Below are 16297 nucleotides of genomic sequence, written 5' to 3' on the forward strand. Positions count from 1 at the left end.
AACTACGCTCCAACAGCTATGGTGGCGCTCACTCCACCTGACTCCCAAACACACCCAAACCACACAGACACTGGGGGAGACACCAGCTAACACACACTGGACTATTTATCCAACCAGAAACGTGACTGAACTGACATTAGTGATTTGCGAACCCAACAGCAATGTGGGCCTGCGTGCCCGAACTGTTAATGTTGATTTAAATTGCATATAATTCATTATGGAGACCTGCGAGTCTCACAGCTTCAAATGTCTTGATTGAAAAAACAAAAAACAAAAAGAAAAGAAACATTGAACATAATATCTACAAAAATGAGGCTAACACCGTACAGAGATGATATGTATTGCATGGTATTACCCCCGTATTGTTTGAAACCTTATTGTCTCCCTTTCTACATTCTGTACCCACATAAATTTATGCCTCAATAAAAAAGAGATTTACAAAAAAAAAAAATAATATCAGAAAGTATTACTTTACTGAGAGGGTAGTGGATGCATGGAATAGCCTTCCAGCTGAAGTGGTAGAGGTTAACACAGTAAAGGAGTTTAAGCATGCGTGGGATAGGCAAAAGGCTATCCTAACTAGATGGGCCGAATGGTTCTTATCTGCCATCACATTCTATGTTTCTATGTTTCACCTTACACTTGCACTGCACAGTTTTTTGGGACAGGCTGTTACTGTACAGCTACACTTTATATACCATTTGTCTTAGCTCTTAGTTTAATTCATTTTAGCGCTACAGATATGTGCCTTATTTCCATAAGCTCAGGTATATGCATAGTCCGCAGTTTCAATACTTAATCTTTTTTTTGTTGCAGAGCTAAGCCTATTCTCTTTACCTTGTCGTGTCTTATGTATCTAAAAATGTGCAGCTTATCTTGACATTTCATGTTTTATTTACATGTCTACTTAGAACTATCACGTCATTGCCAACTTGTGTAATTGAAACTGCACTGCAAAAAAAAACAATATAAAATATATTTTTTAAAAAGGTGAGGGTGGTACGCCGGTACTATGCCACACTACAGGGGAAACACCTAGTCCACCGAGACCTAACTCATTTTGAAACGCTATGTTCTGGGGGAACGCACCCGACCCGCGGCGTCTCGACTCTTTATGCTATGCTCCTGGGCGCAGACGCGGGACCCCCGGCGCACTTCCACTCAAAGTGGGAACAAGCTACAGGCGTCAACTTAACGGAACAACAATGGGAGCAAATACACGTTCTGTCCCACCAAGGAATACTCAGCTCCAAAATGCAAGAACTTAACTACAAACTCATGACGTATTGGTATAGGACCCCTGCATGACTACATGCCATGGGGATCGCACCCAACAATAAGTGTTGGCGATGCGAAATCGCCGAGGGGACGGAACTACACCTATGGTGGTCCTGCCCTCGGATAGTCCCCTACTGGCAACAGATCCACGACAAAATGGTGGAAATCCTAGATGAGGATATCCCCATGGAGCCCCTCCCTATGCTCTTAAACCACACACAGATGTCCCTAGGGCGCTACAAGAAAACCCTTATTAGACACTTTCTCAACGCAGCCAAAAGCCTCATCCCCGCCAGATGGAAATCGCCGGATATCCCAACCGTTACACAATGGATAGACAAGGTCGATGAGCTTTATACAATGGAATCCCTTACGGCGGAACTCCAAGGAACACAAGAACGCTGCACCCGCTTGTGGACACCGTGGATAACCTACAATTCTGATCGATGGTGGGGGCGACCGGGGGCTGCCCGCCCTGGGCCAGAAGAGGAGGCCGAGTAGCGTATGAGGGGACTGGACCGCGGCAGCGCTAACTCTCCCCCTTCTCCCCACCCACCCAACCCCCTTATTTTTTTTCTCCTTTCCTCTCTTCTCCTCTCTCCCCTCTCTTCCACAAACCACCACCATAACCCAAAGACGGGACCATACTAAGGCGACTGACAGGGGAAGAAATGGGACCTTGCCCGGAGAGACTCACTTCCAGACAGAGACGTGGGCAACGGAGGGGAGGGCTACACAATTAGAAGGAGCCCCGGTAATACGAAGAGGTCACCAAGACTAATGACCACCTCGCACCTGGGAGACCCTAATGCCTTTAACCACAATGGGACACACAGTGGCCAAGAATAGTAGGCAGGCTGGAGATCACTTGGTCGAGGCAACGCCACCACTCCCCTCCAGGGGGAGGGAGGGTGTAGGGAGCTGACGTGAGAAACATCCCCCCCACGCTACGCCCATAGGGCTTGGAGCTGCACCGAGTGAAGGCCCCAGGGGAATACTCATAGGGAGAAGAGGCCTCCATCCCCCTTGTGAGCTGTGGGAGACTGGCTCCGACACAGAAGCTTAGCCATCATATTGCACCCCACCAACCGAAGCACACGCTCATGCAAATTGAAGACCACACACTAGCTACAACACAAAACACAAACCACAGCCCCTCCGGCAGGACTCATAATGAGAGCCAGACTGACTTGTGTTAGGCCCCTGACTAAAATTCTCCCGCAAAGACAGATCCAGTATAACGGATCACTACGAACACTAGGTACGAGACACGGGGCAATGAGGACTGACCAAGATAGGAGGATGGGGATAGACATGACGGGGGGGGGGGGGGAGGATGTGGGGAACAAGAGAGACGAAATTACCAATTTTCCAACGGCATAAAGGTTTACTGAGCTTGAAATACTTTTTATACCGTCTTAACTGCTAATGTTTGACCTGTACTGTTAACATTCCACTCTAAAATAAAGAATGTCAAAAAAAAAAAAAAAGGTGAGAGTGCATGTACAGTATCCTTGTCCCACAATCACTCCAATAAGATGTACGGGCTATGGTTTTTAGGGAGTGGCGGAGTATTACTAGAAAGGCATTGGTCTCTGGCTTTTCTAGCAGACAGCAACATCTTCACCCACTATTTGTGCCACTGCTAGGATGGGACCTGTCCTTTCAAACTTGATGCGAAGAGGAATATATCAAGATCACTGAACAGGCAATATTTCCTACGAGCATTGCAATAGTTAGCAAATGCAATTAAAATAGTTTTACAAAGGAATTTCACAAATACAAGCTATTCTATTTTATACTTTGAAAGTCCTTTAGTCTATTTGTCTTGTAAAATGGTAAAAAAAATTTTTTTCTCAAGACACAATTTACAGCCTAGTAGGAATATCACAAAGTACTTCAAATAAGTAACTAATACCAAAATATTCCACAGTGTGAGAGTCAATAATAGCAGCACAAACTTACCTTTAAGAGAGCTAGTGCAACATGGAAGATTATACTCAGACCCTGGGGAGAGAGTGCGATACAGTTAGCAAAGGAAAGGTTGACAACCTCCCGTCATGCACATAGTTTGGGTTCAGGGAACAACCAATAGTTTACCTAGTTCGAATCCTATATCTGTAGTCTGTGCCAAGAAGACTCTTTACTGCCACAGAGTAAATCTCACACTATATCTGACTTCAGAAACTATAAATGTATGCTAAATGTATGTGTATAAGCCATTACTTCTAAAAAAAAATAAAAAAAAACACACGCCACTTGTCATCATGTCATCCACAACCTTCTCTGACAGGGCCAAGTACCAGATTCCTGTCTGCTAGCCTCATCAATAAATAACAACATTGCACTACACTTGTGTTTTCACTTGATCTATAACCCACATGGCAGGAAATTGCACCTATCAGTGTACTGCAATATATATATATATATATATATACACACACTGATAGGCCACTTTTCAGCACTCATTTTGGTTTGTCTGAATGTTTTTCCGAATATTTTTCCATGGACGAGATTCGGCCGAATAGTCACATGATCGAGGTTCTGAATGAAAATTCACTTTTAGAAAAAAATCATTTAGCCAAATAATGTTTTCCTGCTGCACGCAAGTCTACTTGCCACTACTTACTATACTGTAAAATTTAGGGAAAAAACACTAGATGGCAGCAAAGCAGCATCTTCTGCCCTTCACCAATACAACTGTATATAAAAAGTAATAAGTGATAAATGAGAGAAAAGGAAATCGGAGATCATGAGGAAAGGGGGAGAAAGAAAAGGAAATCAGAAAAATTGAAGTAAGAGAGAGACAATTAAAGTACTCTAGAATAATGAGGGAAGATGGTCAAAAATAAGGGAGTCTGGGAGATTGACAGAAGGGGTAAAAGATAAAGTTTGTAACAAAGAAAACAGGCATGATATAAGGATGCGGCAAGTTTGGGAATTTTAATGGAGGAGAGAAGATACATTACTGAACATATCAAGTGATAAGAAACGACTCTGCATTTCACAATAGAAATGTTACTTAAGTAGCTGATGTATGATGTAGTGGGTCTGATGTCACTCAGGTGAAATAAATATAGATTTACCTCTGAAAGAAGAAGGTCCATTATGTGGAAGACCATGCAAAGTGGGAATTTGGCCGTGAAGAGACTAAGAAACCACTGAGAGGCATACATGTGAGCTTCCAAATTCAACGATACAAAGTGGGAATAAAGATCCGGGAGCTGCTCCTAAAAGGGGAGATAGAGAGGATTGCTCACATACGGTTATCCAAATATACGCACTTTAAAAGGCTGAGTATTCATACTGAAGGCAAAATGAGGTCTCCGCTGAAACGCTAAAGAGACAGAGCATAAAAAGGTTAATCAAACAGGAATGCCAACTACATTCCCCATGGTACAGGTTGTGTTCATTCAGACATAACATAATTGCCTTAAACCCAGGGGTGGCTCAAAGGTAGATCCCCAGCTGTTGGAGAACTAAAGCTCCCATGGCACTTTATCAGCTATAAGGCTGCAAAGACTCTTGGGAGTTATAGTTTAGCAAAAGCTATGGATATACTTCCCGGCCACCCTTGATTTTAATCCTTCACAGTAAGGCTGGTTAGAGTAGTGGTAAGGTAATATCACTACCTTGCAATAGGAAACCCAATTCGAATCCAGGTCAGACCACCTCACCGGTAAGTGTACTTAGGCAAGACACCTAACTATATATATCTGTCTATCTATTGCAAATCCTCATAGACTGTAAGTCTATTGTTAGGATGAGATTCAAAAATACTTTGAATAAAGATAGGGAGCATTGTTTGGGATATTTATGTGTGACTGAGTTTCAACATAGTGGTTACCCTGTTCAAAAATATTACATCTAACCTTCCAAACCATATGATTTCCTCGAGTTTGTCCCTTTTCACCCAACAAACGTACGCTAACACCCAGTGTTACATTTGAAGAAAACTTAATCTGAATCCATAACTAATGTTAGCTACAGCAGTGCTCGGCATGTGAATGGCCCTGTCGGGAAGTCTGTCATCCTGGAATGCATGCAGGCTGCATGCCACACTCCCTTTGCGGACACAGAGTGAAAACATGCTCAAGTGAGTGGCAGCGGTTATGTTGCATAGAGTGTCTATTTGTGTAGGTTATGGTGAAAGGATACTCCCTCTTCTCTTTAATATTTTCCTTAAAATCAGAGTGATTTTTAAATTATTGCTGCAATGTTTTCTCCTGGACAAGTTCTTTTTTTTTTTTTACTCATAAAGTTCTGTAACTTTTAACAATTATTTTTCATAACTATTTTTGAAACACATTTAAAAATAAAGTTAGGAGAGTCGATTCAAACTATGTCATGTTTTTCAGGAATGTTTAGGTGCATGTACATACGTGTGATCTTCACCTTAAACATTACCTGTCCCATTCTCCTTTAGACTGCAAGCGAACAGAGAAGGTTTTCAAAGCCATCTCTATGAAACCATTATACACTTTATTCAACATAAGGGCTTTAGTGTCTGAATTCTATACATAAATAATAATGTGAACATACACGTGTGTGTCAAATAAAAACATGGCCCTTGAATGAAGCATTTAGCATGAAATGTCTTTATCTGGCACATACATCATCAAGAGATTTGGATGCAAAACATTACTAGCAGCACCAAAAGCCTCAATGTTGGAACAAAATACTCAGTGATATACAGGCTTTTTGCTATTCAGGGAATCATATCTAGGAAACAGATGGCCATTATTTTTGGGATATGTTTAAAGTAATGTTGGCAATGGCATTAGTGGTGCTGTGTGCTTGTCTGTATATACACAAACATTTGTTATTGAAACAGAGAAGATGCAAACAACTGCCACGGGGTGAAAAGCATTCTTCCAGGTGAGTTGGGAGGTCCTGATTAGGAATGCCCTTTTGAGTTGTTACTATAACAGGATCTGATTAAATTGAGCAATGTCAAAGTGACATTGCATGAATAATAGCACAAGGAATCCCCAAGATGCTAGTTTAAATGACATTGCAGATAAGAGGTGAGAAGCTAGGCAGCTACCTGATGAATTTGATTTATTCTTCTTGTGAATGAGGAATCATATCTATATTTTGTCTACTGACAGACACAACACCAGCTTGAGTATATTCCTAAAACATGTAAACTACTGGCCTGGCATTTACAGAACTCAGTTGTCTGGGTATGTTAGCCATCTGCTTTGGGTGCCTTACTAGCACATTTTCTTGTTTTATCAGCTAACTGCTCCCAGTCAATGACATTCTGTCCAACTTTTATTTTACGTTCCGGGCTGACTTAGGACACCCCTACACATGGGGTTAAACCTCCAGCAACTAAGGGGTTTACCTTGTGTGTGCAGCGTTTTTTTAAAGTGTAACGCTGCATATACAGACTCTACGCACCATGACTACTTTAAATCACTGAAGTGGTCATGGTGCTTAGAGTAGCCCTTTAATGAAGCAGTTTTAGTGTATAGATCGTGCCCCTGAAGTCTCACTGCTCAATACTCTGACATTTACAGTTAATTCACTTTTGTTTCTATTAATGCAACCCTGGCAACAGCTGCCCTGCCTCACTCAGCTCACATGATTTTCAATCAGTACAGTGTGTTTACTTCAGAACCTTTTATGTCCTGCACGGTTAATGGAACTTTAATCGCGCACAGGAGGTTACTACAGTTTAAACATTAGATCTCTTTTTACAGGAAATGTGTAGGTTACATGCATGGGAGATGGAAAATAATCCAGGCTCTCCAACGATTTCCAAAATATAGGCAATCTTTATTGGAACAAGGAACCAAACAGCAACGTTTCGACCCCTTAGGGCCTTTGTCAAGCTGCAACTTGACAAAGGCCCTAAGGGGTCGAAACGTTGCTGTTTGGTTCCTTGTTCCAATAAAGATTGCCTATATTTTGGAAATCGTTGGAGTGCCTGGATTATTTTTTATATTCAAATGCTACAATTGGTACTTCTTTGGTACTGGGACTTATCCACTTGAGCACCCTGAATGCCAGACGAAGGATAGAGTGCACTTCCATCACCTATATATGCCACATGCATGGGAGATGTGATTAGGGCTACATAAATAAAATGAATTGACTCCTAAATGACAGAGAAGGGAGCAGTTACACTGCATGGGCATACTCTATACACCAATACCACTTTTAAGTTAAATCCAATTTGGCTTATAGTGTTCCTTCAAGTATTAAAATGTAACAAGATTCTTCTAGTATCTATACAGTACTAGATCACTTATGGTCCATCTTAACCTGAATCGCTATCTATCTCTGAAAACTTCAATCCTCATCACTATTCTACTGCAGAGGGGGCAGAGTTAGCAGCAGGGACCAAATAAATAAAAATATATCCCAATCTACGTGAAAGCATTGGACCATTAAGCAGTCTCAAGGCATTCTAGGGAACAAAGAAGATATATATATACACACACACACACACACACACACACATATATATATATTAAACTCTTACTGTTTGTGACATATAGGTTACAAAAAGGAAAGCTCACCTGCATCAAACGCTCCAGCTGGTAGAACTTGCAATGAAGATCCTCAAAGTTATTCTTGTACAGGATGCGAAATTGATAATCGTACATGATCCTTACCAGCACGCAGAACGCCTGTTCTTCTGGCATCTAACAGGGAAAGAAACAGGTTCGCAAGTCAGTTTGAATGACAGCTTTATTGAAGTTTTTCATTTATAAAAATAAAAATGATTTGCATTAATGTAGCCATGATTTCATTTTAAGATGTGTGGCAAAATAGGACTGAGAGACACAAATAAAGAATTTCCAAGCGATTTGTTTACCAAATTTAAGTTTGATATTTTGTAACTACAATATGGCTCCACCTGAGCTCAGTTTAACTGTACATGGATTCAACTAATCCTGGTAGTGGAATATACATGAAGGTCTTCTGCAGATGAGAAGTTGTAATTAGGCACAACACTTCAGCAAGAAAAGGTGGGAGGGGAACAGCGCTACAGTACTGATCACAAGGGGGAAAAAAAAGCTGCACACCTGAAAGGAAGGGCTACCCTCAAACCCTTCAGAAAATGGAGAAAACAAAAAACAACAAATACAGGGTGCGCTGGATAAAATAAACGAAAACGATAACACAAAAAGGAAAGTCTCTATAGGTACAGTGTAGACCTTGAGTAAATGTTCTTCTGTTCTCGCTTTGGAATCGCAGTGGTTGGATATGAAACACAAAAGCAGAGAAGGGGGGGACCAATAGTGCAAAACCGTATGGTAGAGAGGATCACGAACAACACAGACGTAGAGAAATGCCAACTTACAATTTTTAGAGCTAAGCCCAGCTCTAGGTAAAACAGCTTACAGTGGTATTTGATACTCCCCACATGTAGGATATAACTGGGCAATTGGAGTCTCCACACGATTCTTTAAAACTTCTGAGACAGACGTCAGCATATAAAATATATAAAAGAAAAAAACCCAATGGTGCAATAACTTAGGTAGTACTGCAACAACAGACAACACAGAGGTCCTAAGAGTGCCAACTTACAATTTAGAGAGCTATAACCAGCTCTGAGTAAAACAGCATACAGTGGTATTTAAACTCCCCACGTGTAGGATATTCCTCTAGTGATGCTTGTAGTGCCGGTCTTATGAAAAATAAAATCACAAGAGAGGGCCCATAGTGTTTTCCTTATGTAAAAATGACAAAGTGATAAAAAGAAACGTACTTACAGTGTTCAGAGCAGCCACACTGCTCTATGAACCAAGCGTAGGTGGAATAATCCCCACCAGGGATTTCTTTTGCAGTACTGGATCTTGTTAAAAATGATGATAAAAAGATCAGCCAGGATAAAACAGCAGCATATAAAGTAAATGAACTAACCCAAAGTAAAAGGTAGTAACAAAATACTTTAATATAAAACAGAGTAAAAATACACAACGCGTTTCACCAAACAGTAGGCTTTTTCAAGTCTTGAAAAAGCCTACTGTTTGGCGAAACGCGTTGTGTATTTTTACTCTGTTTTATATTAAAGTATTTTGTTACTACCTTTTACTTTGGGTTAGTTCATTTACTTTATATGCTGCTGTTTTATCCTGGCTGATCTTTTTATCATCATTTTTAACAAGATCCAGTACTGCAAAAGAAATCCCTGGTGGGGATTATTCCACCTACGCTTGGTTCATAGAGCAGTGTGGCTGCTCTGAACACTGTAAGTACGTTTCTTTTTATCACTTTGTAATTTTTACATAAGGAAAACACTATGGGCCCTCTCTTGTGATTTTATTTTTCATAAGACCGGCACTACAAGCATCACTAGAGGAATATCCTACACGTGGGGAGTTTAAATACCACTGTATGCTGTTTTACTCAGAGCTGGTTATAGCTCTCTAAATTGTAAGTTGGCACTCTTAGGACCTCTGTGTTGTCTGTTGTTGCAGTACTACCTAAGTTATTGCACCATTGGGTTTTTTTCTTTTATATATTTTATATGCTGACGTCTGTCTCAGAAGTTTTAAAGAATCGTGTGGAGACTCCAATTGCCCAGTTATATCCTACATGTGGGGAGTATCAAATACCACTGTAAGCTGTTTTACCTAGAGCTGGGCTTAGCTCTAAAAATTGTAAGTTGGCATTTCTCTACGTCTGTGTTGTTCGTGATCCTCTCTACCATACGGTTTTGCACTATTGGTCCCCCCCTTCTCTGCTTTTGTGTTTCATATCCAACCACTGCGATTCCAAAGCGAGAACAGAAGAACATTTACTCAAGGTCTACACTGTACCTATAGAGACTTTCCTTTTTGTGTTATCGTTTTCGTTTATTTTATCCAGCGCACCCTGTATTTGTTGTTTTTTGTTTACAACACTTCAGCAAGCATGGTCTCTGATACAGAAGATGCTGCAGAATTTAATGGAGAATAATTATGATTTAGCCTGACTGTAATATAGTCCTAATTATTAGACAAGTACTGGATGCTGTCGTGACTAAAATGACTGAAAAATAATGATTTTTATTGGTTGAAATCTATATACCATATATACTCGAGTATAAGCCGACCCGAATATAAGCCAAGGCAACTAATTTTACCCCAAAAAACTGGGAAAACTTATTGACTCGAGTATAAGACTAGGGGTGAGAAATGCAGCAGCTACTGGTAAATTTCTAAATAAAATTAGATCCTAAAAAAATTATATTAATTGAATATTTATTTACAGTGTGTGTATATAATGAATGCAGTGTGTGTGTGTATGAGTGCAGTGTGTGTATGAATGCAGTGTGTGTATGAGTGCCGTGTGTATATGAGTGCCGTGTGTATATGAGTGCCGTGTGTATATGAGTGCCGTGTGTGTGTATGAGTGCATTATTATTTTTAATATTATTTTATTTTATTATTATTTTTTTTTTTTTCGTCCCCCCCTCCCTGCTTGATACTTGGCAAGGAGCGGGGCTCTCACTCCCTGGTGGTCCAGTGGCATTGAGAGTTCAGTGGAGGGGGGCTGGCAGAGCGTTTACTTACCTCTCCTGCAGCTCCTGTCAGCTCCCTTCTCCTCCGCGCCGGTCCGGTCAGCTCCCTCTGCAAGTCTCGCGGTGTAAGTCTCGCGGCCGCACTATGACCCCGCGGCTCTCGCAAGACCTACACTGTGAGCTGACCGAGGTGCTGAACGGACCGCCGCGGAGGAGGAGGGAGCTGACAGGAGCTGCAGGAGAGGTAAGTAACCGCACACAGCCCCCAGTCTGTATTATGGCAATGTAAGTTGCCATAATACAGACACTGACTCGAGTATAAGTCGAGTTGGGTTTTTTCAGCACAAAAAATGTGCCGAAAAATTCAACTTATACTCGAGTATATACGGTAGATAAAATGGCCTAGAACGGTTTGATTACTTACAGGGGGTTTGCCGGATACTACTTCGCATTTACACTACTCCAGATGGAGAGCCTCAAGCTGCTAAGACAGAGCTTGCGCTAGCTCTCCTGAGCATATCACTGCAGTGCAAGACTAGCTCGTTGGCTCAGAGACTGGGCTCAGATAGCCACAAGCTGTCTACCAGAAGTGGTGTATGTGAGAAGAGATGTTTGGAGCAGACGCCAGTGACAATACAAACTATTTGAAAACAGTTTGACTACTTACAATAGAGGGAAGACACCAGAACAATACATTGCAATGTAGTGGTTATGGTGATTGGAATGTTCCCCTACAGAGTATTTTTCTTATATCTAATAATATTTTGTTGACTGACTGGGTAGGCGTATGCAAATGAGCTCCACAACTCGTTTGGTATGTACTTTACAAGTTTCAAAGCTGTTGTATACAGCAGACACATACTCCAAGGAATCCATGTATAAAGTGGAATTAGGAGGCAAATATGTGGTTCTTTGTTGAGCTCATTTGCATATGCCTACCCAGAATCCATTGCAGTAGTGAGAGCACTGTTAAAGTGAGATTTCTGTTGGAAAAGCAAGTCTTATGGATTGACTGGTGTGTGTATATTCACACATACATACATATATCCAAATATTTGAACAAAGAAAAGTGGGAACTCACAGGTCTTATTTAGTGAAAACATTTAGCAAATTTATTTGTGAAGATACTACAGAAATACATTTGCTAATTTTTTTTTCTAAATAAAACCTGTGAGTTCCCACTTTTGTTTGCTCAAATATTTGGATATATACTGGTTCCAGCTTGGTGCACCAAGGCATTACAACTTTTGAGAAGCAATTGGAGAACAATGAGGACCATCATCCCTTTATTATCTATCTATCTATATATATACACACATACATAAAAAACAAATCTTAAACTTGGTGCATACGCCATTTAGTTTTGCTTTCAAGCTTTCACCTTTTTTCGGTCACTTTTATTCTAACCTCACAATCAGTCACTCCACTTTGTAACATTTTGTACAAATTTCTTTGTATGATTGATGCTTAGATTCCTATTATTATTCTTAAAAAGGCTAAATATAAGACAAGAAGAAAGAAATAGTGAACATTCGGTTAAATGTTCTGCGTGTCTCAGAGTTTCCGGCTGCTGGTAAGCCTCCCCCGCTGGATGATTCAGACTGCTTGTTACTCACATGCAGAAGCAGTACAGCCGCTAGGAAGCTCTGCCCCTGGCAATAGCCGATATCCTCATCATACAAGGAGTACGCCTGGCAGGGAGAGAAAATGTAAGGGTTAACGCCACTCATAGAGATTCTAAGACACTTTTCATTTGGTAGTCTAAACAGACTAGCACTAAATATGTATTTGCGAGCACTGAAGGGGTTAATTACAAGTCCTGTTTTATGCAGATTTTCTTTCATTTTAGTAGTGTCCATCAATGGGAAATAAAATAGTCTAACAAGTCAACTTATTTAAACTATGATCTGATGACTGCCTATGCATTATGGGAATTTAAAGGATCACTATAGTGTCAGGAAAACAAAGCGGTTTTCCTGACACTATAGTGCCCTGAGGGTGCCCCCAACCTCAGGGTCCCCCTCCCGTGGCGCTGAAGGGGTTAAAACCCCAGTAACCCCTTCAGCTACTTACCTTAATCCAGCGCCTGGTGACCTCTCCTCCCCCTCCGACGTCAGCTTCCTCTGCCGACGTCAATGCTTTCCTATGGACGCTCTGCGCGATGGAGGCATAATATGCCTCCAGCGTCGATGATGCGCCTCTAGTGGCTGTCCGGAAGACAGCTACTAGAGGCTGGCTTAATCCCAAATGTAAACATAGCAGTTTCTCTGAAACTGCTATGTTTGCATCTGAAGGGTTAAAACCTGAGGGACCTGGCACCCAGACCACTTCATTGATCTGAAGTGGTCTGGGTGACTATAGTGTCCCTTTAACCCCTTAGGGACCAAACTTCTGGAATAAAAGGGAATCATGACATGTCACACATGTCATGTGTCCTTAAGGGGTTAAGTAGACAGCAGCTGGTCTCCTAAAATGTTATCATTGAACATATTAAACATACAACACAGTAATCTGAATGTACCTTTCCTGGTTAAATACTTTGTTATTATTATTATTGGGAAGAGATGTATACAAATGTAATAAAAGTAGAGGAATAGGGCAAGGTTCTAACACTGGAGTGACTGCCATCAATGAAGTCAGCAGGACATTCCACTGGTTTCCATGGTGACTGCACCACTTTTTATTTTAAACCTTGTCCAGCTTGTCTATGTGACATTTGTAGAAATGTCCTTTCCCCTCACTATCCATACTGAATGAAAGAACCCATTCATTAAACATGTGTTGCCATACAGCAAAATCAATAAACGCTTGGTTTATAGGGTGCTGTGCAGTGCACTGGATGGAAATTTGGCATGCAATTCATAAATATTTCAACTTTAAAAAATCCAATTTCTTTTTTTTAATATGATTCCTATTTTATACCCCACCGCTCACTGCCTTTAGGCATCAATGGTGTTTAGGGTTGTGGTTGTATAAAAAGACACTATAGTCACCCGAACCACTACAACTTAACCCCATTAGGACGGAGGCAATTGTACAAGTTCTGACCAAAACAAAACCTGGAATTTGAGCTGGATGTCTGTTCAACCATAATTTACCTCTTTCATATTATATGCACCCACACTTATTACATATAATTTTGTTCAGCAGAAATAGCGCTTTCATTTCACATCAGATATTTATATATGGAACACAATTTAATATGATGAAAACTGAAAAAGGTGTGAGCAATAAAGAAATATTATTTTCCAAGTTCGGCATGGTATTTTAACTGTGAATGTCATAATTCTGTTAGCTTGTACTGCAATAAACGACACACGTTTGCATGCTGTGATACGGGTACAACGATGTGTCCCATGCACAGGTTTCATGGTGTTTTGGAAAGTTACAGGGTCAAATATAGAGCTTGCCCATTTCAGTTTATACACATTGTAATTTGCCAGATTGGTTTGCTGGGCCTATGTTGCATTTGGGATTGTATGGAAGACCAGGAATGAAAATCAACCCCATAGTTACATACCATTCGCAAAATTAGATAACCCAGGGTTCAAGATGTGGTATGTCCAGTCTTTTTAGTAGCCACTTAGTCACAAGCTCTGGCCAAAGCTAGTGTTCATATTTGTGTTTTTGCATTTTTCAATGTAGTGGTTCTGGTAATGTAGTGGTTCTGGTATCTATAACATTTCAATGCAGGCTGAGCACTGTAAACACTGCCTTTTAAGAGGAAAGACAGTGTTCACATTGGTGCCTAGTAACACCTATAATGGCAGTCACCCAGAGGGTCACTAGAGGTGCTTCCTAATCTGTCGTTCAGCGGCTCCATGCTAAACGTTTCACATAGAGATGCAATGATTGAATGCATTTCTATGAGTATCAGCTCATTGGCACAGTATGGGAAAGAATTGGATTGGCTGAAATCAAGATTAATGAAATCTCAGCCATGGAGAGCGTGGGAGAAAAGATGGGTGTCAGTCACAATGTTTAAATGCCTGACACTATAATGTTACTTTAATGTTCATAAAGTCTGTGTTTGAATTTATTGAATTTCCGATATCATAAAACAAACTAGGTATAATTGTGTCTAATACATTTTGCCTACGCTCCACAATAGGTGATTTTCAATGGTCTATTCCAGTGGTTCCCAAATTAGTCCTAATGACACACCAACAATCCAGGAATTATGTATTTCCCTGTTTTATTCCAATGGAGATACTGACAAAACCTGGACTGTTGGGAGGACTGGAGGACTGGTTTAGAAAACACTGCTCTATTCAATGGTGTAAATTCCAGACAAGTGACAGATTAATATGGATTTATAGTTAAGAGTTATTTGCAGCTAGTGCTATGTCGTCTCTAGGGTTTGTGGTAACCATAAACATCTCCTGCTGTGTTGGGTTATAGCAGAGGTAGTCAACCTTTTAATAACTGCTGCCCACTGTGCGTGTGTGAGCGATGCAGTGTTTGTGGGTGAAGGGGGCAGTGTGCGTGAGTGAGGGGTGCCTGTGTGAGGGGTGCGGTGTGCGTGTGTGAGAGGTGCGGTGTGCGTGTGTGAGAGGTGCAGGGCGTGTGTGCGTGTGTGTGAGGGAGCAGTCTGTGTGTGTGAGGGGTTCAAGGGTCTATGCTGTGTGTAGGTGAGTGAGATGTGAAAATCTATCTTAATGTCTCCCCCCTCTTCTTACCTTTTACCAGGGAGGGGGGACATAATGCTGACCAGCCCTGCTGGTCCAGTGGTGGCATGTTAACTTTAGCCTGCAGCTCCTCCAGCGACCAGGTTGACTATTCCTGGGTAATAGCATAAATTTGAAATAAAGGGGAGGATTTTAAAAGTGCTGCTTTCACCGACCACTGGCACACCAACAAACCAGTAGTGGTGGCAGTAAGGACATGCACCTAGTCTATAAAAGTGGTTAAAATGTTGCAAAACATTACAGGGAAATGAAGAAAGATGCACGCAGTATCAATGTGGCTATGCACACAATATAAAGCTGTATACTTGCTTCATATATAAAGTGCTCCAGTCTGAAAATGGCATTACTTATAACCACATTTTAGGCATGTTATGCCATATTAATCAGTGTAGAATTTCCATTTCCTTTTAAAATATATAGCAGTAAAGTGAGAATTCCTTTTTAAAATCACTGTATTCACCTACATAGATTTTTTTTTTATCGGAAAACTATACTAGCAGAGTGCAGGGTTTCCTATTCAGCTAAACATTTGTTCCGTGCGTTGCCTCTTACCACTGTTCTATAAAGTGTATCTATAGAATCCTCACAGAAACCTTTTTTTACAGTTCAAGTGCCTATCAGACGGCAATATAGCCCTTCAGAAAAAGAAAATACGAGTCTCCCCTGCTTTTAATTAGCTGGTAAGAGTGATGATTTGAATAAATATGGTTTAACTTTTTGTATTTTAAAGGGTTACACCAACCACGACAGTGATTTGAAGTGGCCGTGGTGCTAGGAGTATGTATGTGCAGTGTTTCTGCTTACAGAGATATTTTTAATAATGTGCGGTGAGTTAGTGGCACCCACAGCACACGACATCCCAGAACTC

The 16297-nt window shown here is 40.9% G+C and overlaps 1 protein-coding gene across 1 annotated transcript in view; it reads right to left on the reverse strand.

Annotated features, from left to right (window-relative positions):
- RABGAP1L (RAB GTPase activating protein 1 like) overlaps positions 1-16297 on the reverse strand; it is a 342839-nt gene that overhangs the window by 101533 nt on the left and 225009 nt on the right. Inside the window, exons 15-18 of the mRNA XM_063428176.1 lie at positions 12358-12432; positions 7809-7934; positions 4365-4508; positions 3244-3285 (exon numbers count right to left, since the gene is read on the reverse strand). Of these exons, the coding sequence (XP_063284246.1) occupies positions 3244-3285; positions 4365-4508; positions 7809-7934; positions 12358-12432 (387 nt within the window). The remainder of the gene's footprint in view (positions 1-3243; positions 3286-4364; positions 4509-7808; positions 7935-12357; positions 12433-16297) is intronic.

This window comes from Pelobates fuscus, chromosome 7, assembly GCF_036172605.1.
Source record: "Pelobates fuscus isolate aPelFus1 chromosome 7, aPelFus1.pri, whole genome shotgun sequence".
Taxonomy (NCBI): Eukaryota; Metazoa; Chordata; class Amphibia; order Anura; family Pelobatidae; genus Pelobates; species Pelobates fuscus.